General features: G+C 38.6%; 1 protein-coding gene across 2 annotated transcripts; it reads right to left on the bottom strand.

The window, feature by feature from the left end:
• Positions 1–952: 952 nt before the first annotated feature.
• Positions 953–4,981, bottom strand: LOC112743686 (uncharacterized). Of its 2 annotated transcripts, XM_025792987.3 has the most exons (4): positions 3,948–4,887; positions 3,800–3,867; positions 3,576–3,720; positions 953–1,158 (listed from the first exon to the last, which is right to left on the bottom strand). In XM_025792987.3, exons 1-3 carry the CDS (start codon positions 4,360–4,362, stop codon positions 3,661–3,663), a joined length of 543 nt encoding a protein of 180 aa, XP_025648772.1. In that variant the 5' UTR covers positions 4,363–4,887; the 3' UTR covers positions 953–1,158; positions 3,576–3,660. The 2 variants fall into 2 exon arrangements, with proteins under 2 accessions (XP_025648772.1, XP_072073427.1); XM_072217326.1 differs by lacking the exon at positions 3,576–3,720 and having other exon boundaries at positions 3,948–4,981.
• Positions 4,982–23,215: the final 18,234 nt, after the last annotated feature.

Below are 23,215 nucleotides of genomic sequence, written 5' to 3'. Positions count from 1 at the left end.
TTTTGTAACAAAATGGATTGTAATAAAATGAATGTTGTTTGGATTATATTATTCAAGATTATGTCTAGACAAAAATTACTACAAAATATAAATTTGTATCATTTAAAACTATATTATTTTAAAACTCATTGACTATAACCTTTTTTTAAAAGAATTTAAATATATGTCTTGAAATTTAGTATTCTTTTAGTTATAACTTTTTAGTACTCTTCTGTAGTACTATTTTTAAATTTAATTATATCTTTCTAGAAAAATTCATAATATAAAATTAATAGTAGTACATAAAATATATACTAATTTTTGAACACACAATAAAAAACATACAAAGATAAATACTTTCCTTGCTCCATCTTCTGCCTACTTCCCGCAACCTGGTCTACATGGCCTCTTCATCAACGTCAACGGCTGCTACTCCTCTGACTCAGCGGCGGCCTTTTACCTCCAGAGTTCGCCACAACGGTGCTGATGTTTATCTGCGCTGCTGCTCCCTGCAACCTCCACAGTGGTTCTGGCATCCCCTTCGTCGAAGAAATGAGCCAGTGAGACCACCATAGCCACCACTAATTCCTGTAATCTATGCATCATGAGCACTGCTGGGTACGTTCCTGGCTTCTTTGAATCTTAGAAGAGCTGCATTAGCATTTACCTTTATCATGCCATACGGAGGAGGTCTCAAGTTGAGTTAATGTTAGGAATTCTGCTTTTTTCAAATGAGCCTCCTCTAATAACTTAATTTCTCCTCTGATCGTATTTCAATTCCGTTAATCCAAAAATTGTAACACCCTAACTATCAAAGCTCACGCTTCTGGCTGCGCGACTCTGATAGTTCGGACATTACGATGACTCTTATACTATTTAATACTAAAATATGAGCCTGTTTAAAACTTTAAACCACAATATTGCTCCAAAAATACTTCCGTTATGTAACGTACATCTATACATACAATACAACTTACAAAAACTCAAAGAGTACATACATATGTATGTATATATATATATATATATTAAATAACTTTACAAGCATTAACCAATACAATTCCTATCCCTCTTACAAAATGTATAAAGATATAGGCAATGGAACAATAAGCAACAACAAAAGCAATACAAAATATCACGACAACAACTAGATAAACTCTTCGTGACTTCTGCGTCCATATCCTGAAAAGAGAAATTTGTAGGGGGTGAGAACATCATCCTCGATAGGGTTCTCACCGTAGGGTTTCAAAATTACTATAATAGGATATGCATGATAAAATCGTTACAGTGATTGATAACTGCCTTATGTATCTTTTCAAAAGCAACGGTTTACTTAGAAATCTGAAATATTTTCTGAAAAAGGCACTCTTCAATTCTTAAAAACTCAAAAGCCTTTCAAAAAGTTTAGCTATACTGAACCAGATTAGTTTTTCATACTTTTCCAAATCAGAAACACCAACCAATATGGCCTTTGGCCCATCTCATGATCAACCACGGCTCTAGGCCCAAACAACCCAGACAACAACCAATCATCATAGTCCAACAGAGTCTCAGTCGCAAACACAAATAGGAAAGTTCAAGCACAAACAAATAGTTACTGCAAGTAGAACAATTAGAAGTTAATCACAAGTGATAACAAAGGCAAACCAAGTACAATATGCACACCCAAACAATGTCACATAGATGCATATGATGCATGCCTGTCCTAGTGGCTGATGATATCATCTATCGGTTATAAAGCCAATCCGATAAGGCCTGGTAGCTAACCATTGGACTGTCCCTCTGTCGTGCATCTCCAACTCGAGTTATACTCAATATAATTCATAATTCATAATTCACATCCAACACCCTCACTAGTGTATATTCACTGGGGCAAGCTCATCCGTGACTTTCACAGTTCCCGGCCACACTTACGACATAGGGTCAGCAGAGTATCGAGTCTCAACCTAGAGCACGTGGTGGCTAGCTACTACTTTCACCCAGGGAAACTCGTATCTCAGATAGTTGGAAGCGCAAAATAACAATATCAATATCTCAGCATATATGCATTTATTCTCAGCCATAAATCAACATTCATTTTAGCCATCCGACTTAAATTCATGACTTATAGTCAACCATCCGGCTCATAACATATTTCACAATCAGCCATGATTCATTATCATATACAGCCATCCCGGCTCATAACAAAATAGCACTTCCATCATCCAACATCATCAAATTCACAAAATCATCATTTAAGCCATAACTCACTTTTTCTCAATTCACTTTACTTTGAAATCAAATTTCAGCTCTTTTCGGCCTTGGCTTTAAAGATCTCATTTCTCAAATCATCTCAGGCTCATAAGCCCTTTTTACTCAAAGTGAGTTCCCCTTTTGAAAACAAAGCCACTCTCGGCATCCTCTTTCTAAAACTTCCAAAACCATGGCAAATTAAAGATCTCTTTTGAAATATTCAAAATCATCCATCCAACAACGGGATTTTATAACAAAATTTCCTCGGCAGAGTCTCAAGTCTTTAGGGGAGAATAACATAACTCATTTCCTCAAATTCACTTAAAGTCATTAAAACCTTGGCTTCATGATTTGAATAATAAAATAGGTTCTAAGCCAAACTGAGTCATGTAATCAATTACTCCTTTCAAGGCCGTTTTCTTTACTTAAACAAAACCAGCTTCAACCCCATGATAAATTCTAAAGCATTTCAAACTGCTCAAAAATTGGTTTAGTCTTGCAAAAATTTAGAATTCAAAGAGTACTGAAAACTTTTCCCAAAACATTTTAAATGAAACTTGTCAATAGACGTTCAGGTTCTTTCAAAGTCACTAAAACTCCTTTAATTGAAACCTTCAAGTCAAATTCAAAGACATAACCCTTTTCACATTAAAAACAGCCTTAAAACATAAGTTCCATCAAAATTACTTGCTTCCAAAAGAGATACAATACTTTTCTTAAGAAACAAGACTAAATCACACCCCTTTAATAATTCATTTCAAAAGCATAAATCACCCCTTTCTTAATAATTCAAATAAAATAGTAGAAGTCTTTAACTTATAATTTTTCCAGATAACATTTCAATAAGTCCCAGATTCTACCGGAATTTTGGCAGCACCTCCCCTAAAACTTGGACTCTGCAACCCTTTCCGAGTCCCATCCAAACCAATCCACAATCCTTTTCAATGGTCCAAAACCCAAAATCAGTTCAAAAGCAAACTGAATCCGACATTCACCTCATTTTCATATCTCAAAGAAATTGTCTCAAGATCAAATCATTATCAACTGATTAAACTTATTTCTAAAACTTTTAAAGAAACAATTCAGCAACAACCCATTTATCAAAACCAAACAATAATCAGGAATCGTCTCAAGGTCAATTTTAATTAACGGATTAAACTCATTTTCAAAACTTTAAAGAGACAATTTAGCAACAATCGCTTTATCAAAACCAAACAATAACCCAATCAAGCATATAATCACATTCATCCAAAATGGTCAGACAATACATAAGACTTGTACAATCACTAAAAAGTATATTTCTCATATCGGCATCCATTTATAACAATCCCAAATTATAAAATTGAGATTTTAGAAAAAGCCCCTACCTCGACACACGAAACCACAACCCAAACACCTCATAGAGTCATTTCCGCCTCAACCCGAAATCAAAAATCAAAATCTCGGGTCTGCTTATTTTTTCTCAATAGTAGAAACAGCCTCAATGCCACATATAAGCTCGGTTACTACTTCCTAACACATCAATGTCGCGGAAATCTCAAAACTCATAACTGAAAACAAATGGTGAGGATTCCGAGATAAAAACACTTACTGAAATAAAAAGAATGGCACAGCAGCCTCCGCAACACTTATGCGACGCGCAATCATCAGAACTCAAACCTACATTATCAAGCCTCAAGGTCTTTAACCAAACATAACCAAACACTAAAGCAGGAGTTTTTGAAACGTAAAATACTTACTGTAATAACAAGCGAAGCAGCCGTAATTCCAAGTCGACCCAGCAGCAGCTCTGTCAATAATTTTCAAGTGACAGCAGCGGCCCGAATCTCTGATAATAGCAGCTGTACAACTACGTAGTATCAACAATCTTCCCGGAATTTCAAAAGGACAGAAACCAGACTTAAAAAATCTTATCGGCAGTGGAACTCGGCCGTGGTAGTGGTGTTTCTCAGCGCCAAAGGTGCGGTGGTGCAGCTGATTTCTCCTCTGGGAATGGCTGTGACAGAACCAGTATCTCCTCCCTCTGTTCACAATCCCAGCGGCAGCTACAGTGGTGGTTCTGGCGGCAGTAACTCGCGATAAACTCCAAATGACATAGGCTTCAGTAGCAGTTCCCGGCGGCAGCAGCGGGGGTGTTTCTTGGCGACCCATCATCTGCGGTGACACTGGGTAGAGACAGCGACGACGCGCCTGGCGGTGGCGAGCTTGGATGACAACAGTGGCTTCATAGACGAGACTAGGGGCGGCAGTTCTAGGCCCTCAGCCCCCCTTCTTACTCGCGTACCCACTCTCTCCATGTCTCAGATTCAACGGGTCAAGAATGGCGGAGGCGGCGCGAGCTCTCTCTCATTTTCGTGATTCTCCTCAAGCGACGGAGTGAGGTGCTGGATGGTAGAACCGCGACTGGGCAGGGGCAAAAGGCGTTGCTTCAACGGTGGCGCTCCTCGCGTGTGGCAGAGCGCGATGACAATGAAGCCTCATCTCCCTCCTTCACATCACTCTTCTCTCCTGGTGACAGCAACGGCGACGGCACTCCTCGTCGGCACCGCACCGTCCCTCTTCTCGGATTCCCCTCCCCCGGTTCCCTCTGATTCCTCAATCTCTCTTTCTCTCTGTTCTATTTCATGAATGCCGCTGGTTTGGGAAGAGGGAAATAGGATTAGTGTTTCGGCTGCTGAGGGTTAGGGGATTAGGGTTTCATTTTTTGAAAATTAGGGTTAAGGGTAATTTGGTAATTTCAAAGAAAATTAGGAGTAATATAGTAATTAAAACTCAAATTAAATCCAACACTAATTATATATAGAAAAATACTACTTGCTCATCGATTTTACAAATTACATTCAATAAAATGTTCAAATCCAAAAATTAGAAATAATATACTTAATTTCTTCATTTTTCAAAATGGCAGTATTAATATTTAAAATATTAATTATTTAATCCAATTCATATCAAATTCTTATTATTTCATAACTATCAACTTTATAATTTAAATATAGAAAATAATTCAATAATTGTAAATTGGATAATAATCATAACTTATTTCAAATTCAATAAATCAAAACTTGCTTTAATTATCTTTAATAAAATAATTTCTGAAATTAAGACTATAAATAACTATATGATTTGAGACTTGATCATAATAAGACTTTTCAAAAGTTCTGGTTCTTAGAAAAAAGCCATTATCGAAGCTTTACTTGAGTACCTCACCTTTGGTCTATAGATTTTGCAAAATTCATTGGTTATCGGTGTACCTCGGGCTTTTTTATGCATAGGCCTTGCTTGAGGTTTAACTAACCTTCCTTTTTTCCTCCCGTTAAATGTTTTAGCTTATAAGATTTAGGCTTCGACGTGACAAATTGGGATTCAAACACTTAGTGAAGTTTTTTAATTTCATATATAATAATATAATAGATGGGGTGTATCAATAATTTTAATTCACAAATATAGTTGCTCATGGTGTGATATTTTATTACAGTAGCATATCTTTTCATGCCTATTCCCTATATAGCAATAATGTCATATATATATATATATATATATATATATATATATATATATATATATATATATATATATATATATATTTATTTGTATATCTCTTCTTTTAGCTCTTTCTAAATAGTTCACTATTATATATTTTCATGTATGTATATATCAGTGAATTGGAAATCATTGTTTTCCTATCACATGATGTATTGATTATTATATTCCAAACTTAGCTCTCCTATAAGTTTCCTTAATCAAAGGTTGCAAAATGTAATTTTTCGGTAAAAGGTATTGCAAGCAAAAAAGAATAAAAAGCATAGAAGCATGTGAATCTTCCAATCGTAATTATCCTACTCTAAAGATAGAAAATTAATTGTAGAGTATTCATTTCTTATTTTTACTTAATAAAATACTTTACATATTCTAGCTAACTCATTTTTCATCAGTTTTCAAACACTTCTAATATACTCTGCATATATAACAATTCTGAATTTGAATTACCTCAAGTTTAGTGTGTTATTTTAACCTCTTATAAATGGACAATGAAAATTCAAAGATAAATTCAAGACTTGCAAGGATTAGGCGTAGAATTATTTTGGACAATCAAAGAAGAAGAAAAAGAACAAGTCTTTGTTTACAAAATGCACCTCAAGGTAATCACCATTGATAATTATCTCATCCCAATTCTTTCATGGCTTACTTTCTTTTTATTTCCTAATGTTATATTCTTTTAAAACATTAATTATTTCAAGACACCTACAATAGAGCAAAGAGAAGAAATGTTGCCAAAGAGAGTTTTGCGGCTAGTAATAACTCATATAATCAAGCCCTCTTGATTAACAAATCAATATGAACACAAAATGAGAGCAACGAAAATTCATTGCATGCAACGAGGCACGGTTCATCTAGCACAAGGACTTTATTACAAGTAAGTTAATTGACTTATCCTTATTTGGAGTGTGCTTCTTTATTAGCATTTCTACCATTCTTAAAATAGAAAATTATTTAGATGTGATTTGTTTTACCACTTGTGTTATTACCATATGTATTATTACTAGATTACTACAAAATTATTGTAGTTATTTATGTATCAATATTAAGAACTTAGGAAACCTTGAACTATGGACAACATTTTATTAACAAGACAATTAGTGTAACACCCTAGCACACAGAGTCTTATGCTTAAGTCAAAAAACTGAGGTGGTGAGGGATTACGACCTCTAAAAAGGAAATATATAATAATAATAATAATAATAATAATAATAATAATAATAATAATAATAATAATAATAATAATAATAGTAGTAGTTCAAAGGAATTTATACCGAGGAGCCTTTAAAAGAAAATTTAAAACAAAAGTCGTAACACTAAGGTAAACGGAAACTTGCGTACGAAGATATTGGAATTTAGTTGATTAATTGGTAACTCTTGAGTTGTTAAACTCATTGTCGACTATAAATTGGAATTCTTCAAGAATTAACTCGAGTTCCAATAACTCTAGCCCTTTCCAAGGAAAGACTAGGACTTGAGGAACCAAACTTATTCCATCCACTTGACTTACCTTCATAGTTAGAGGTTAACTTAGTGGGAGAAAAATCCAATTCTCATCACAATTGATAAGGATAACTAGGATAGGACTTCCAGTTTTCATACCTTGCCAAGAGTTTTATTAGTTATTAATTTATTAATTCTTGCAATCTATTTCTCTTGCTTAAAACCTTTTTCAAACCCAAACACTGTTTTTCCATAACCAATAATAAATCATACTTCCCTACAATTCCTTGAGAAGACGACCCGATGATCGAATACTTTGGTTTATAAATTTATTGGGTTTTGTTACTTGTGACAACCAAAACGTTTGTACGAAGGGATTTTCTGTTGGTTTAGAATCTATACTCACAACGTGACTATATTTTTACAAAATTATTTACTAGCAAAAATCCCAACGTCAAAATGGCGCCGTTGCCGGGGAATTGCAAACGTGTGCCTTATTATTGGTTATTGTAAATATTTTTCTTTTATTTGATTATTTGTTTTTTTCTCTTCCCCCTTTATTTCTAATAACTACTATGAATTCTCACCCCTCTCGCTTTGAGTTTGGTTCTAATTTTGTTGCAAGGAATGGAAGCTATAACAGGACTATACATCAAGGTCTAAGCAATCAAAGATGGATGGAACCAAGAGGATCTGATCAACCCTTTAGGCAACAACGCCCTCCTAGATATTATGGATAGAGACCATTCTACAATGCATAGCCAACTGATAGATTTGGTGGACCACCTTGTAGCTACCAACAAGCCCCACCCCATGCTTAGAGACCATCCTTTCAACATAACCTTAACCCACCATACTCACAAGCTTCTTTTCACCATTCGCCACCATATGATCCTTATCCTCCCCAACGCCAATCCAATTACTCCCAAGAACCACCACTCCCCTATGCACCATGTCCATATCCATCAAGCCAAGAATCACAGGTTCACTTCGAAGAATCAGTAAACCAATTTAATGCAACCCTTCATCAACTGGAGCAAGCAATAAATCAATTATCTTCCAGATATTCAGTCCCTCAACAGACTCCCATGGCTTCATGTGGAGAATTCAATGAAGAACGCAGCACAAAGAAGATGCTAGAAACTCCAGTGGACAACATAGAGCATAACTTCGTACTGGAACAAGTAGAGGACGCTGTCATTGTAGAAGAAGAAGAGTTAGTTGAGGATTTAGGAGATGCTGAACTTCCGCAGGAATCCAGAGTTGTGGAGAATTCCGTCAAAGAAATTACAGCTGATGCTAAGGAGGATAGTGCACAACCCCCGAAGCAGATATCTTATGAAGAACTGGATGGAATAACCCAAGACGCATGTTTTCCTGATGATGACAATCACAAGTCGAGTTCTCGTAGCAATGAACTTGCATCCGCAAGTGAATTCTTTGAGACAAATAATCTTCCCCAAGTGAATACGAAGATGATGCAGAGGTCGACTTTTCTCAGCCTCCAAATTATGACTTCAGTGACGAGGAAGATATCAGTGACTTTGATCAAGACATGGTTGAAATGGAAGAAGTTTGCAAAGAAGTGAAGGAATTCACAGAAGACCACAAGGGAGTAGAGCTTGCAAAACCACTGAAAACACTGATCCCAAGGCCACTACCACCCAACACAAACTTCAAGTGGGTAAAATCCTTGACCTTTATCTTCAATTTTCCACTTGAATATGTTTTCTTGAGACAGATGGCCAGCTTAGACCTCTTTGCGGCTTTAAAAGCAAACGGGAAATGACTCGCACTCAGAGCTGGTATGCAAGATTCACTAAGGTTTTACACTTCAATTTGAGGTGCAAGAATTGGTGTCAAGCTCAATTGAAAGGATCTCGAAAGCTGTTTGGTCACTGCAGTGAGGATTCAGATCACTCATCACCTGGCTGAAAAATGCAGATCAAGACAAAAATGGGTGTAAAAGTAGAGTTTGAGATCCTAGAATCTATTCTACCATTCAACACTCCAGGAGCCTGCAAGCCTATTTGAACTCACCTAAGGACTTTACGTACCTTTTATGGGACCCCGGAGGATGCTGGCATTCCAAACACTGGTAGAGATTTCTGGACGAATTCAAGCACAAACCACCATAGCAGGAAGCTCATCAAATGTCCAACATAAGGACTTTAACTAAAAGTGCTAGGTGGGAGACAACCCACCATGGTATGATCGTTCCCCCTCTATTTTGCTCTGTTTTTGAATTTTGTTTGAACCTGAATTTTTGCATGACATTCACTGCATTTTGCATTCTGCATACTACATAAAAAATAAGAGCATGCGACGTGACAACGTCGCTGATGCGTCCACATCACAAGTGCATTAGAAGAAAAGGAAAGTGAACAGAGAGTCACGCTGAAGCAAGGCTGGAGGCGTGCCTTTAACACAATTGTTCCACGCGACCGCGTACCCCACGCGATCACGTTAGTTACAAAAAAGGCCTCTCACGCGTCCGCATCACCCACTCGAACGCGTGATCTGGATATCGATGTAAAGATTCAACGCTCAGAAAGTTGGGCTGGAATCGTGCGGCTACGGTGCGTGTAGCACCAAACAACCCACACGTATGCATCTCTGACGCAAACGCATCACCTACATAACACCCACACCACACGAAAGCGTGAGCGACGCGATCGCGTCGCGCGGATATTATGACCCCCAAACCAAACAGAGAGTTGCGCTGAAACAACGCTGGAATCATGCGTCTAGCACAAATATCAGTGACGTGTTTGCGTGCTTCACGCATCCGCATCACCTATCCTACACCCAACCCACATGATTGCGTCGACCACGCATCCGCGTCAACCCTATTGCACCCTAGTCACGTGATCGTGCGTTTCACGCATTCGTGTGGATTCGTGATCACTAACCCCGTGTCACGCGAACCCTTCCCCGTCGCGTCCCCAAAGCCGAACCCCCTCTCTTTCTAACCTCTGCAAGTCTCTCTCTCAACCACCCCAGTCACCACCTCCGACCACCAAGACAGCCGCCACGCCACCCCCGACCACCTAGACCCGCCGCGACATCCAACCCTCTCTTCTTTCCTCCTTCTTCTCCTCCTCTCTCCCTCTCCTCCACTACCGCCCCCCACAGCCTACTGGTGCACGAAATTGCAATCACACTATTGCAACCCGCACAACTAACCAGCAAGTGCACTGGGTCGTCCAAGTAATACCTTACGCGAGTAAAGGTCGATCCCACAGAGATTATTGGTTTGAAGCAAACTATGTTTATTTTATTATTCTTAGTCAGGATATTAATAAAAATTATCAGTTGGAATTATTAGAAATATAAAAGAGTGTGAAATAGTTACTTGTTGTGCAGTAATGGAGAATATGTTGGGGTTTTTGGAGATGCTTTGTCCTCTGAATCCCTGTAATATAATGCTTACTCACTTTCATAAATGCAAAGCTCCTTCCATGGCAAGCTGTATGTAGGGAATCACCATCGTCAGCGGCTACATCCCATCCTCTTAGTGAAAACGGTCCAGATGCTCTGTCACAGCACGGCTAATCAACTGTTGGTTCTCGATCATGTTGGAATAGGATCCATTGATCCTTTTGCGTTTGTCATCACGCCTAGCAATCGCGAGTTTGAAGCTTGTCACAGCCATTCAATCCTTGAATCCTACTCGGAATACCACAGACAAGGTTTAGACTTTCCGGATCCTCAAGAATAGCCTCCATCAGTTCTAGCTTATACCACGAAGATTCTAATTAAAGAAGCTAAGAGATACTCATTCAATCTGATGTAGAACGGAGGTGTTTGTCAAGCACACGTTCATGGATTGAGGAAGGTGATGAGTGTCACGGATCATCACCTTCTCCATAATTAAGCGCAAATGAATATCTTAGATAGGAACATGCATGTTTGAAAGGAGAAACAGAAACAATTGCATTAATTCATTGAGACGCTGCAGAGCTCCTCACCCCCAACAATGGAGTTTAGAGACTCATGCCGTCAAAGTGTATAAAATTCAGATCTGAAAATGTCATGAGGTACAAGATAAGTCTCTAAAAGTTGTTTAAATAGTAAACTAGTAACCTAGGTTTACAGAATATGAGTGAACTAAGATAATTGGTGCAGAAATCCACTTCTGGGGCCCACTTGGTGTCTGCTGGGGCTGAGACTAAAGTTATCCACGAGCTGAGACTTTTCTTGGAGTTGAACTCCAAGTTATAACGTGTTTTGGGCGTTCAACTCCGGATCATGACGTGTTTCTGGCGTTTAACTCCAGACAGCAACATGTACTTGGCGTTCAACGCCAAGTTACGTCGTCTATCTTCGCACAAAGTATGAACTATTATATATTGCTGGAAAGCCCTGGATGTCTACTTTGCAACGCTGTTGAGAACGCGCCAATTGGGCACCTGTAGCTCCAAAAAAGCTATTCCGAGTGCAGGGAGGTCAGGATCCAACAACATCAGCAGTCCTTTTTCAGCCTAACTCAGATTTTTGCTCAGATCCCTCAATTTCAGCCAGAAATTACCTGAAATCACAGAAAAACACACAAACTCATAGTAAAGTCCAGAAATATGATTTTTTCCTAAAAACTAATAATATTCTACTAAAAACTAATTAAAACATACTAAAATCTACATGAAATTACCCCCAAAAAGCGTATAAAATATCCGCTCATCACAACACCAAACTTAAACTGTTGCTTGTCCTCAAGCAACTAGATAAATAAAATAGGATTTAACAGAAATTAAGAAGTAATAATATTTTAGAGTTTTTTAAGTGGAGCTCAAATTCTTATTAGATGAGCGGGGCTTGTAGCTTTTTGTTTCTGAACAGTTTTGGCATCGCCCTTTATCCTTTGAAATTTAGAATGATTGGCATCCATAGGAACTCAGAATTCAGATAGTATTATTGATTCTCCTAGTGTAGTATGTTGATTCTTGAACACAGTTACTTTATGAGTCTTGGCCGTGGCCCTAAGCACTTTGTTTTCCAGTATTACCACCGGATACATAAATGCCACAGACACATGACTGGGTGAACCTTTTCAGATTGTGACTCAGCTTTGCTAAAGTCCCCAGTTAGAGGTGTCCAGAGCTCTTAAGCACACTCTTTTTGCTTTGGATCACGACTTTAACCACTCAGCCTCAAGCTTTTCACTTGGACCTGCATGCCACAAGCACATGGTTAGGGACAGCTTGATTTAGCCGCTTAGGCCTGGAATTACTTCCTTGGGCCCTCCTATCCACTGATGCTCAAAGCCTTGGATCCTTTTCACCCTTGCCTTTTGGTTTTAAGGGCTGTTGGCTTTTATTCTTTTTCTTGATCCAATGATTTCTTGTAATAAAATTTTTTTCACTGCTTTTTCTTGCTTCAAGAATCAATTTCATGATTTTTCAGATCATCAATAATATTTTTCGTGTTCCTCATTCTTTCAGGAGCCAATATTCATAAAATTCAAGATAAAAATTATGCACCGTTCAAGCATTCATTCAGAGAACAAAAAGTGTTGCCACCACATATAGTTAATTATGATTTTTATTATTAAGAACTCGAAAATAAATTACTTCTTTATTCTAATTATCTACTATTTTATTCATGCCTGATGATGATGAGAAAAATAAATTATAACTTAATTGGAAATAAAACTAGAATAGATATACTAATTACTACTACTACTATATATCTCCTAAGGTAAATTTCTATAATAACACTATCACAGAGTTAAGGCTAAAATTAGAACTCAACAACCTGTGTTTTGAGAAGTAGATATTCCACTGATCTGTGGGGTGCTTGGTTCTTCAAGGATTAATTTCTGGCGCTTCAACTCCCTTAAATCACGCCCTTGCTCTTCCTGTTCCTTAAGCAGGTTGCAAAGCATGCTACTTTGATTGTTCTACTCTTCCTTTATTTGGTTCATAGCTTCTTGCAATTTGGAAATAGATGCCTCAAGATGTTCCCAATATTTGAATTGAGGAAGTTCTGGGAGGACTTCTTGTGCTCTCCTCTTGATTGGATCATCCTGCAGCTGTTGTCTGTCCATTAATATTCTAGTGATTGGCCTTTCAACTGAGATATACTCTGTTATTCCCATCTTCACTCTGGCATCTCTGTAGAGCATAGAAATTAAGCTTGGATAGGCCAATCTGGCGTCCTTGGAATTCTTGTTTGCTATTTTGTATAGTTCACACGAGATCAGTTGATGAACTTCTACTTCTTTTCCCAACATGATGCAGTGAATCATCATTGCTCTTTTAACAGTAACTTCAGAACGGTTGCTGGTGGGTAATATGGAACGCCTAATAAAATCCAACCAGCCTCTGGCTACTGGTTTGAGATCTTCTCTTTTGAGTTGATTTGGGATGCCAGTCATGCTGGTGGTCCACCTGGCTTCAGGGATGCATATATCCTCTAGAATCTTGTCCAAGCCTTTATTTACCCTCATCATTCTCCTATTAAAGGAGTCTGGGTCATCTTTCAGTTGAGGAAGCTTAAAGATCTCCCTGATTTTGTCAGGATGGGTATGAACAATCTTTCCTCTGACTAAGGTTCGATGGTCATAGAGGGCAGCTCCAATTATTCTTTGCCTGTCTGTCTGCCATAGATTAGCATAGAACTCCTGAACCATGTTCCTTCCCACTTTCGTTTCAGGATTAGCTAGGATTTCCCAGTTCCTGTTTCGAATTTGTTCTTGGATCTCCGGATATTCATCTTCTTTCAGATCAAACTTGACTTTCGGGATCACTGATCTGTGACTCATTATTTTGTAGTATTGGTCTGCATGTTCTTTAGTTAAGAACTTCCCTTGATTCCAAAGTGGCTTTAGAATATTCTCTTTCTTGCCTCTTGGGTTGGGTTGTTTTCCTTTAGGGGCCATGATCAAAGTGAGAATGTTTTTGTGATCACGGATAAGCACACCAAACTTAGAGGTTTGCTTGTCCTCAAGCAAAAGAAAAGAGAGAAGAGGAATAGGAGGAGAGCAAGTGTGGAATGGAGGATGAGGAGAGGTGGGACACCGAAAGGGAATATAAAGGGAGGGGGTGGGATTCGAAAATAAGAAAAAGATATAAGATAAGAGATGTGATTTATAAAAGATAAACATGATAAGAAAATGATATAATTTAAAAAGATATGAATGATATTTAAAGATAAATTTGAAATATATAATTTGAAAAAGATTTTAAAAGATAATGAAGTTTGAAAAGAAATTGGAAACAAGAGTTGGATCGGATTTGAAAAGAAAAAGTTAATGTTCATGTATGAAGCCATATTATTTAAAAAAAGGGTTTTAGAAATTAGGGTTTTTAGAAAACTAATTTGATCTGAGGGATGACAATTTGAAACATGTTTATGCAAGAAATCATGAATTGAAACATAAAAAATTAGAAAATTTTTAAAGAAAAACGAATTTTACCTCCTCCCCACCATCCTGGCGTTAAACGCCCAAACGCTGCATGTTTTGGGCGTTTAATGCCCAATTGATGCTTCTCCTGGGCGTTCAACGCCCAGCTGTTGCTTCTTTCTGGCGTTGAACGCCAGGAAGTCCTTTGTCACTGGGCGATTTTCTGAACGCCCAGGATGCTATGATTCTGGCGTTAAACGCCCAGAAGGAGCTTCTTTCTGGCGTTCAATGCCCAGAAGATGCTCCTTTCTGGCGTTCAACGCCCAGATTGCTACCTTTACTGGCGTTAAACGCCCAGTGGATGCTTCTGTTGGGCGTTCAACGCCCAAAATGTTTCTCACTGGCTTTTCCACGCTAGTGAGCATCCAAATTCCCCTGTAACTCTGTGAACTCAAACAAATGCTATTTTACCTTTTGAATATACTTGACACATACCTGTAAAGAAAAGGAAATTTATTTAATTAGTGAATAAATTTTGTAAATGGCTGGGTTGCCTCCCAGCAAGCGCTTCTTTATTATCTTTAGCTGGACTATTACTGAGCTCTAATCAAGTCTCGGTTTTGAGCATTCTTGCTCAAAATTACTTTCAAGATAATGTTTAATTCTCTGTCCATTAACAATGAAATTTTTTGTTAGAGTCATTATCCTGAAGCTCTACGTATCCATATGGTGATAGACTTGTAATCACATATGGACCTCTCCACCGGGACTTTAATTTCCCGGGAAATAATTTGAGCCTTAAATTGAATAGAAGAACTTTCTGCCCCGGCTCAAAGACTCTGGATGACAGTTTCTTATCATGCCATCTTTTTGCTTTCTCTTTGTAAATTTTTGCATTTTCGAAAGCATTGAGTCTAAATTCCTCTAGCTCATTTAACTGGAGCAATCATTTTTCTCCAGCTAACTTGGCATCAAGGTTCAGGAATCTGGTTGCCCAGTAGGCCTTATGTTCCAGTTCCACTGGCAAGTGGCATGCCTTTCCATTCACAAGCTGGTATGGAGAGGTCCCTATAGGGGTCTTGAATGCTGTTCTGTATGCCCACAGAGCATCATCCAAGCTCCTTACCCAATCCCTTCTACGGTTAATTACAGTCCGTTCCAGGATTCTTTTGAGTTCTCTATTTGAGACTTCAGCTTGCCCATTAGTCTGTGGATGGTGTGGAGTGGCTGCCCTGTGGCTAACTCCATAATGAACCAAAGCAGAGTAAAGCTGTTTATTGCAGAAATGAGTGCCCCCATCACTGATTAATACTCTAGAGGTACCAAATCTGCTGAAGATGTGTTTCTGAAGGAATTTTAACACTGTTTTAGTGTCATTAGTGGGTGTTGCAATAGCCTCCACCCATTTGGATACATAATCCACTGCCACCAGAATATAAGTGTTTGAGTATGATGGTGGGAAAGGTCCCATAAAGTCAATACCCTATACATCAAACAACTCAATCTCCAAGATCCCTTGTTGAGGCATGGCATAACTGTGAGGCAGATTGCCAGATCTTTGGCAACTGTCACAATTAAGTACAAACGCTCGGGAATCTTTATAGAGAGTAGGCCAGTAGAAGCCACATTGGAGGACTCTTGTGGCTGTTCGCTCACTTCCAAAATGTCCTCCATACTGTGATCCATGGCAGTGCTATAGAATCTTCTGCGCTTCTTCCTTAGGCATACATCTACGGATTACTCCATCTGCACATCTCTTGAAGAGATATGGTTCATCCCAAAGATAGTACTTTGCATCTGTGATCAATTTCTTGGATTGCAGCCTACTGTACTCTTTGGGTATGAATCTCACTGCCTTGTAGTTTGCAATATCTACGAACCATGGCACTTCCTGGATGGCAAAGAGTTGCTCATCCGGAAAGGTTTCAGAGATCTCAGTGAGAGGGAGGGACGCCCCTTCTACTGGTTCTATTCGGGACAAGTGATCTGCTACTTGGTTTTCTGTCCCTTTTCTGTCTCTTATTTCTATATCAAACTCTTGCAGAAGCAACACCCATCTTATAAGTCTGGGTTTTGAATCCTGCTTTGTGAGTAAATATTTAAGAGCAGTATGATTAGTGTACACAATCACTTTTGATCCTACTAAATAGGATCTGAATTTGTTAATGGCGTAAACCACTGCAAGTAGCTCTTTTTCTGTGGTTGTGTAATTCTTATGTGCATCATTTAGAACACGACTGGCATAGTAAATGACGTGCAGAAGCTTGTCATGCCTTTGTCCCAACACTGCACCAATGGCATGGTCACTGGCATCACACATAAATTCAAATGGTAATGTTCAGTCTAGTGCAGAGATGATTGGTGCTGTGACCAATTTAGCTTTCAGAGTCTCAAATGCCTGCAGACACTCTTTATCAAAGATAAATAGCGTGTCAGCAGCTAGCAGATTGCTCAGAGGTTTGGCGATTTTTGAAAAATCCTTTATAAACCTCCTATAGAATCCTGCATGCCCCAGAAAGCTTCTGATTGCCTTAACATTGGCAGGTGGTGGTAATTTTTCAATTACCTCTACCTTAGCTTGATCCACCTCTATTCCCTTGTTTGAGATTTTGTGCCCAAGGACAATTCCTTCAGTCACCATAAAGTGACATTTTTTCCAGTTTAAAACCAGGTTAGTCTCTTGGCATCTCTTTAGAACAAGTGCTAGATGGTCAAGGCAAGAGCTGAATGAGTCTCCAAATACTGAGAAGTCATCAATGAAGACTTCCAGAAATTTTTCCACCATATCAGAGAAAATTGAGAGCATGCACCTCTGAAAGGTTGCAGGTGCATTGCACAGACCAAATGGCATCCTTCTGTATGCAAATACTCCAGATGGACATGTGAATGCCTTTTTCTCTTGATCTTTTGGATCTACTACAATTTGATTATAACCTGAATATCCATCCAGGAAGCAGTAGTATTCATGACCTGCTAGTCTTTCTAGCATCTGGTCTATGAATGGTAAAGGAAAATGATCCTTTCTGGTGGCTGTATTGAGCCTTCTATAATCAATACACATACGCCACCCTGTAACTGTTCTTGTAGGAACCAGTTCATTTTTTTCATTATGAACCACTGTCATGCTTCCCTTCTTAGGGACGACTTGGACAGGGCTTACCCAGGGGCTGTCAGAAATAGGATAAATAATCCCAGCCTCTAGTAATTTAGTGACTTCCTTCTGCACCACTTCCTTCATGGCTGGATTCAGCCGCCTTTGTGGTTGGACCACTGGTTTGGCGTCACCCTCCAATAGGATCTTGTGCATGCATCTAGCTGGGCTAATGCCCTTAAGATCACTGATGGACCACCCAAGAGCTGTCTTGTGTGCCCTTAGCACTTGAATTAGTGCTTCCTCTTCCTGTGGCTCTAAGGTAGAGCTTATGATTACAGGGAAGGTATCACCTTCTCCCAGAAATGCATATTTCAGGGATGGTGGTAATGGTTTGAGCTCGGGTTTGGGAGATTTCTCCTCTTCCTGAGGGATTTTCAGAGGTTCTATTATTCTCTCTGATTCCTCCAAATTAGGCTGAACATCTTTAAAGATGTCCTCTAGTTCTGATTCGAGACTCTCAGCCATATTGACCTCTCTTACCAGAGAGTCAATGATATCAACACTCATGCAGTCATTTGGGGTGTCTGGATGTTGCATGGCTTTGACAACATTCAACTTGAACTCCTCCTCATTGACTCTCAGGGTTACTTCCCCTTTTTGGATGTCAATGAGGGTTCGGCCAGTTGCTAGGAAGGGTCTTCCTAGAATGAGAGTTGCACTCTTGTGCTCCTCCATTTCCAGCACCACAAAGTCAGTAGGAAAGGTAAATGGCCCAACCTTGACAATCATGTCTTCAATCATGCCTGATGGGTATTTAATGGAGCCATCAGCAAGTTGAAGACATATCCGGGTTGGTTTGATTTCTTCAGTCAAACCAAGCTTTTTGATAGTAGATGCAGGTATTAGGTTGATACTTGCCCCAAGATCACATAAAGCTTGCTTGGTGCAATTACCCTCTAATGTGCATGGTATCATAAAGCTCCCGGGATCTTTGAGCTTCTCAGGTAAGCTTTTCAGAATGACTGCACTGCATTCTTTAGTGAGGTAAACTTTTTCAGTTTCCCTCCTATCCTTCTTATGACTTAAGATCTCTTTCATGAACTTAGCATAAGAGGGTATTTGCTCAAGTGCTTCTGCAAACGGAATATTTATTTCAAGAGTCCTGAGATAGTCTGCAAAGCGAGCAAATTGCTTATCCTGTTCTGCTTGGCGGAGTTTTTGAGGATAAGGCATTTTGGCTTTATATTCCTCAACCTTGGTTGCTGCAGGTTTATTACCTACAGAAGTGGGTTGGAAAGCCTTTTTAGAAAGGTTGTTATCAGTACTTGTATGTGACTGATCCCCCACTGGCGTTTGAATGCCAGGGGTGGAAGCTGGAGTGGCGTTAGACACCACCTCCTTATTTGTTACTGGCGTCTGAACGCCAGAACTGTGCTCCCTTTGGGCGTTCAACGCCGGATTCATGCTTGTTTCTGGCGTTGAACGCCAGGAATGAGCATGGTTTGGGCGTTCAGCGCCAAGATCATTCCTCTCTGGGCTCTGATTGTCCTCAGAGGGATTTTGAGTAGCCATTTGTTCATTTCTTGGCTTCTTGCTGCTTTGAAGTGAAGTATTTAATGTTTTCCCACTTCTTAATTGAACTACTTGGCATTCTTCTGCTATTTGTTTTGACAGTTGCTTTTCTGTTTGCTTTAACTATACTTCCATATTCCTATTAGCCATTCTTGTTTCCTGTAGTATTTCTTTGAATTCGGCTAGCTGCTGGGTTAGAAAGTCTAATTGCTGATTGAATTCATTAGCCTGATCCACAGGACTGAGTTCATCAGTTACTGCTTTAGCTTCTTCTTTCATGGAAGGTTCACTACTTAGGTACATATGCTGATTTCTGGCAACTGTATCAATAAGCTCTTGAGCTTCTTCAATTGTTTTTCTCATATGTATAGATCCACCAGCCGAGTGGTCTAGAGAAATCTGAGCTTTTTCTGTAAGCCCATAGTAAAAGATGTCCAATTGCACCCACTCTGAAAACATTTCAGAGGGGCATTTTCTTAGCATCTCTCTGTATCTCTCCCAGGCATCATAAAGGGATTCATTATCTCCTTGTTTGAAGCCTTGGATGCTTAGCCTTAGTTGTGTCATCCGTTTTGGAGGGAAATAGTGATTCAGGAATTTTTCTGACAGCTGTTTCCATGTTTTTATGCTGTTCTTAGGCTGGTTATTTAACCACCTCTTAGCTTGATCTTTTATAGCAAATAGAAACAGTAATAATCTGTAGACATCCTGATCTACTTCCTTATCATGTACTGTGTCAGCAATTTGTATAAATTGTGCCAGAAACTCTGTAGGTTCTTCCTGTGGAAGACCGGAATACTGGCAGTTTTGCTGTACCATGATAATGAGCTGAGGATTCAACTCAAAGCTACTAACTCCAATGGAGGGTATACAGATACTACTCCCATATGAAGCAGTAGTGGGGTTAGCATATGACCCCAGAGTCCTCTTGGACTGTTCATTCCCACTTAGTTCCATAATGGAATAAAGGAGATGATATGTATGTTAATATTATTTATTTTATAAAAATTTATTTTATAAAATAAAATAAAAACGAAATAAATAAAAGAAATTGAAAATATTTTGAAATTGAAATCTGAATTTTTATATAAAATTTTCGAAAATGTAGTTTAAAATTAGTTAGGAAAGATATTTTTTTGAATTTTGAATTTTTTTGATGAAAGAGAAAAACACACAAAAGATACAAGACTTAAAATTTTTAGATCCAATGCTCCTTATTTTCGAAAATTTTTGGAGGGAAAACACCAAGGAACACCAAACTTAAAAATTTTAAGATTAAAACACAAGAAAAACTCAAGAACACCTTGAAGATTCACAAGAACACTAAGAACAAAAGAAAGAACACCAAACTTAAAATTTTTAGAAAACCAAGACAAATTTTCGAAAATTAAAGAAAAATTAACAAGAAAACACCAAACTTAGAGTTTGGCACAAGATTCAATCAAAGAAAAATTATTTTTGAAAAAGATTCCAAAGAAGATACCCAATTATCAAGAACAACTACTAAAGCTCCAGCCAATTGGGCAGCAACTTCAGTGTTGATTTTAAAGATGTATTATATTTATGGATAAAAGTATAAAATTTTTGAAAGCTAATGTTTTGAAAAAGTACAAGAAAAACAAGAAAAGACACAACACAAGAAAAACTCAAGATCAAACAAGAAAAATAAACAACAACTTGAAGATCAATGAAGAACAAAGAACACAAGTTCGAAAATTTAAAGAAAAATATAAAATATGCAATTAACACCAAACTTAGAACAAGACACTAAACTCACGAAAATTAACAATTAATTAAGAAAAATAATATTTTTGAAAAGAAATTTTTGAAAAGAAACTATCCTATCAGGATTTAATGACTCTATAACGATAAAAATAAATTATTCCTAATCTAAGAAATAAAATAAACCTTTAGTTGTTCAAACTCGAACGATCCCCGGCAACGGCGCCAAAAACTTGGTGCACGAAATTGCAATCACATTATTGCAACCCGCACAACTAACCAGCAAGTGCACTGGGTCGTCCAAGTAATACCTTACGTGAGTAAGGGTCGATCCCACGGAGATTATTGGTTTGAAACAAACTATGTTTATTTTATTATTCTTAGTCAGGATATTAATAAAAATTATCAGTTGGAATTATTAGAAAGATAAAAGAGTGTGAAATAGTTACTTGTTGTGCAGTAATGGAGAATATGATGGGGTTTTTGGAGATGCTTTGTCCTCTGAATCCCTGTAATATAATGCTTGCTCACTTTCATAAATGCAAAGCTCTTTCCATGGCAAGCTGTATGTAGGGAATCACCATTGTCAGTGGCTACCTCCCATCCTCTCAGTGAAAACGGTCCAGATGCTCTGTCACAGCACGGCTAATCAGCTGTTGGTTCTCGATCATGTTGGAATAGGATCCATCGATCCTTTTGCGTTTGTCATCACGCCCAGCAATCACGAGTTTGAATCTCGTCACAGCCATTCAATCCTTGAATCCTACTAGGAATACCACAGACAAGGTTTAGACTTTCCGGATCCTTAAGAATGGCCGCCATCAGTTCTAGCTTATACCACAAAGATTCTGATTAAAGAAGCTAAGAGATACTCATTCAATCTGATGTAGAACGGAGGTATTTGTCAGGCACACGTTCATGGATTGAGGAAGGTGATGAGTGTCACGGATCATCACCTTCTCCATAATTAAGCGCAAATGAATATCTTAGATAGGACCATGCATGTTTGAAAGGAGAAACAGAAACAATTGCATTAATTCATTGAGACGCTGCAGAGCTCCTCACCCCCAACAATGGAGTTTAGAGACTCATGCCGTCAAAGTGTATAAAATTCAGATCTGAAAATGTCATGAGGTATAAGATAAGTTTCTAAAAGTTGTTTAAATAGTAAACTAGTAACCTAGGTTTACAGAATATGAGTGAACTAAGATAATTGGTGCAGAAATCCACTTCTGGGGCCCACTTGGTGTCTGCTGGGGCTGAGACTAAAGTTATCCACGAGCTGAGACTTTTCTTGGAGTTGAACTCCAAGTTATAACGTGTTTTGGGCGTTCAACTCCGGATCATGACGTGTTCTGGCGTTTAACTCCAGACAGCAGCATGTACTTGGCGTTCAACGCCAAGTTACATCGTCTATCTTCGCGCAAAGTATGGACTATTATATATTGCTGAAAAGCCCTGGATGTCTACTTTCCAACGCCGTTGAGAGCGCGCCAATTGGGCTTCTGTAGCTCCAAAAACTCCATTCCGAGTGCAGGGAGGTCAGGATCCAACAGCATCAGCAGTCCTTTTTCAGCCTAACTCAGATTTTTGCTCAGATCCCTCAATTTCAGCCAGAAATTACCTGAAATCACAGAAAAACACACAAACTCATAGTAAAGTCCAGAAATATGATTTTTGCCTAAAAACTAATAATATTCTACTAAAAACTAATTAAAACATACTAAAATCTACATGAAATTATCCCCAAAAAGCGTATAAAATATCCGCTCATCACCTACCTTCGACGGCCACTGCCCCACCGCCGCGCCGCCGTGCTTTACCCACCGCCGCCGCATCATCACCCATTTGCCCTCATCTCTGCTCCATCTCATTACTCTTTACGCACCAGGTTCCGCCATACGGCGATTCTTCCTTACGACTCATTAGTTCGTTTTTCAGTTTTTGTTCCGCATAGGCTAGATAGAGATGCATGTTTGTAGTGGACTCTAGGTGGTTAGGTAGCTAGGATATGGTTAGTGGATTTAGGCCTGATAATTGCACCGTTCCTATTACCTGTTTATCTGTTCTGCAATTTTATTCTGGCTGTGTTATTCATACTGTTCATCTGCTATGTTCATGCTGCTAGACTATTCTTTACTATTCCTACTGTTTGTGACTATTTACAGCATTTGTTAATCTCATATGACCTGGTTTTTTTGATATCCATTTTTTGGGAACGTCCAATTCTAGCCGGAATGCTGCCCAATTTTCTGCAAATTACTTTTCCTTCTACATTCAAGTATTGGTTTTGA

This window comes from Arachis hypogaea, chromosome 2 (assembly GCF_003086295.3).
Source record: "Arachis hypogaea cultivar Tifrunner chromosome 2, arahy.Tifrunner.gnm2.J5K5, whole genome shotgun sequence".
NCBI classification, from domain to species: domain Eukaryota; kingdom Viridiplantae; phylum Streptophyta; class Magnoliopsida; order Fabales; family Fabaceae; genus Arachis; species Arachis hypogaea.
Note: the sequence above shows the minus strand (reverse complement) of the source record. Positions and strands in the feature narration are given on the sequence as shown.

Excerpts from the sequence above, each read along its gene's own strand:
- LOC112743686 (XM_072217326.1), bottom strand. The coding sequence starts at position 4,362 with ATGATGGGTCGCCAAGAAACACCCCCGCTGCTGCCGCCGGGAACTGCT. Across the intron at positions 3,868-3,947 it reads CTGCTTCGCTTGTTATTACA|GTTTGAGTTCTGATGATTGC; the intron begins GTAAGTATTTTA and ends TTGATAATGTAG. Across the intron at positions 1,159-3,799 it reads GTGCCATTCTTTTTATTTCA|GATATGGACGCAGAAGTCAC; the intron begins GTAAGTGTTTTT and ends TTCTCTTTTCAG.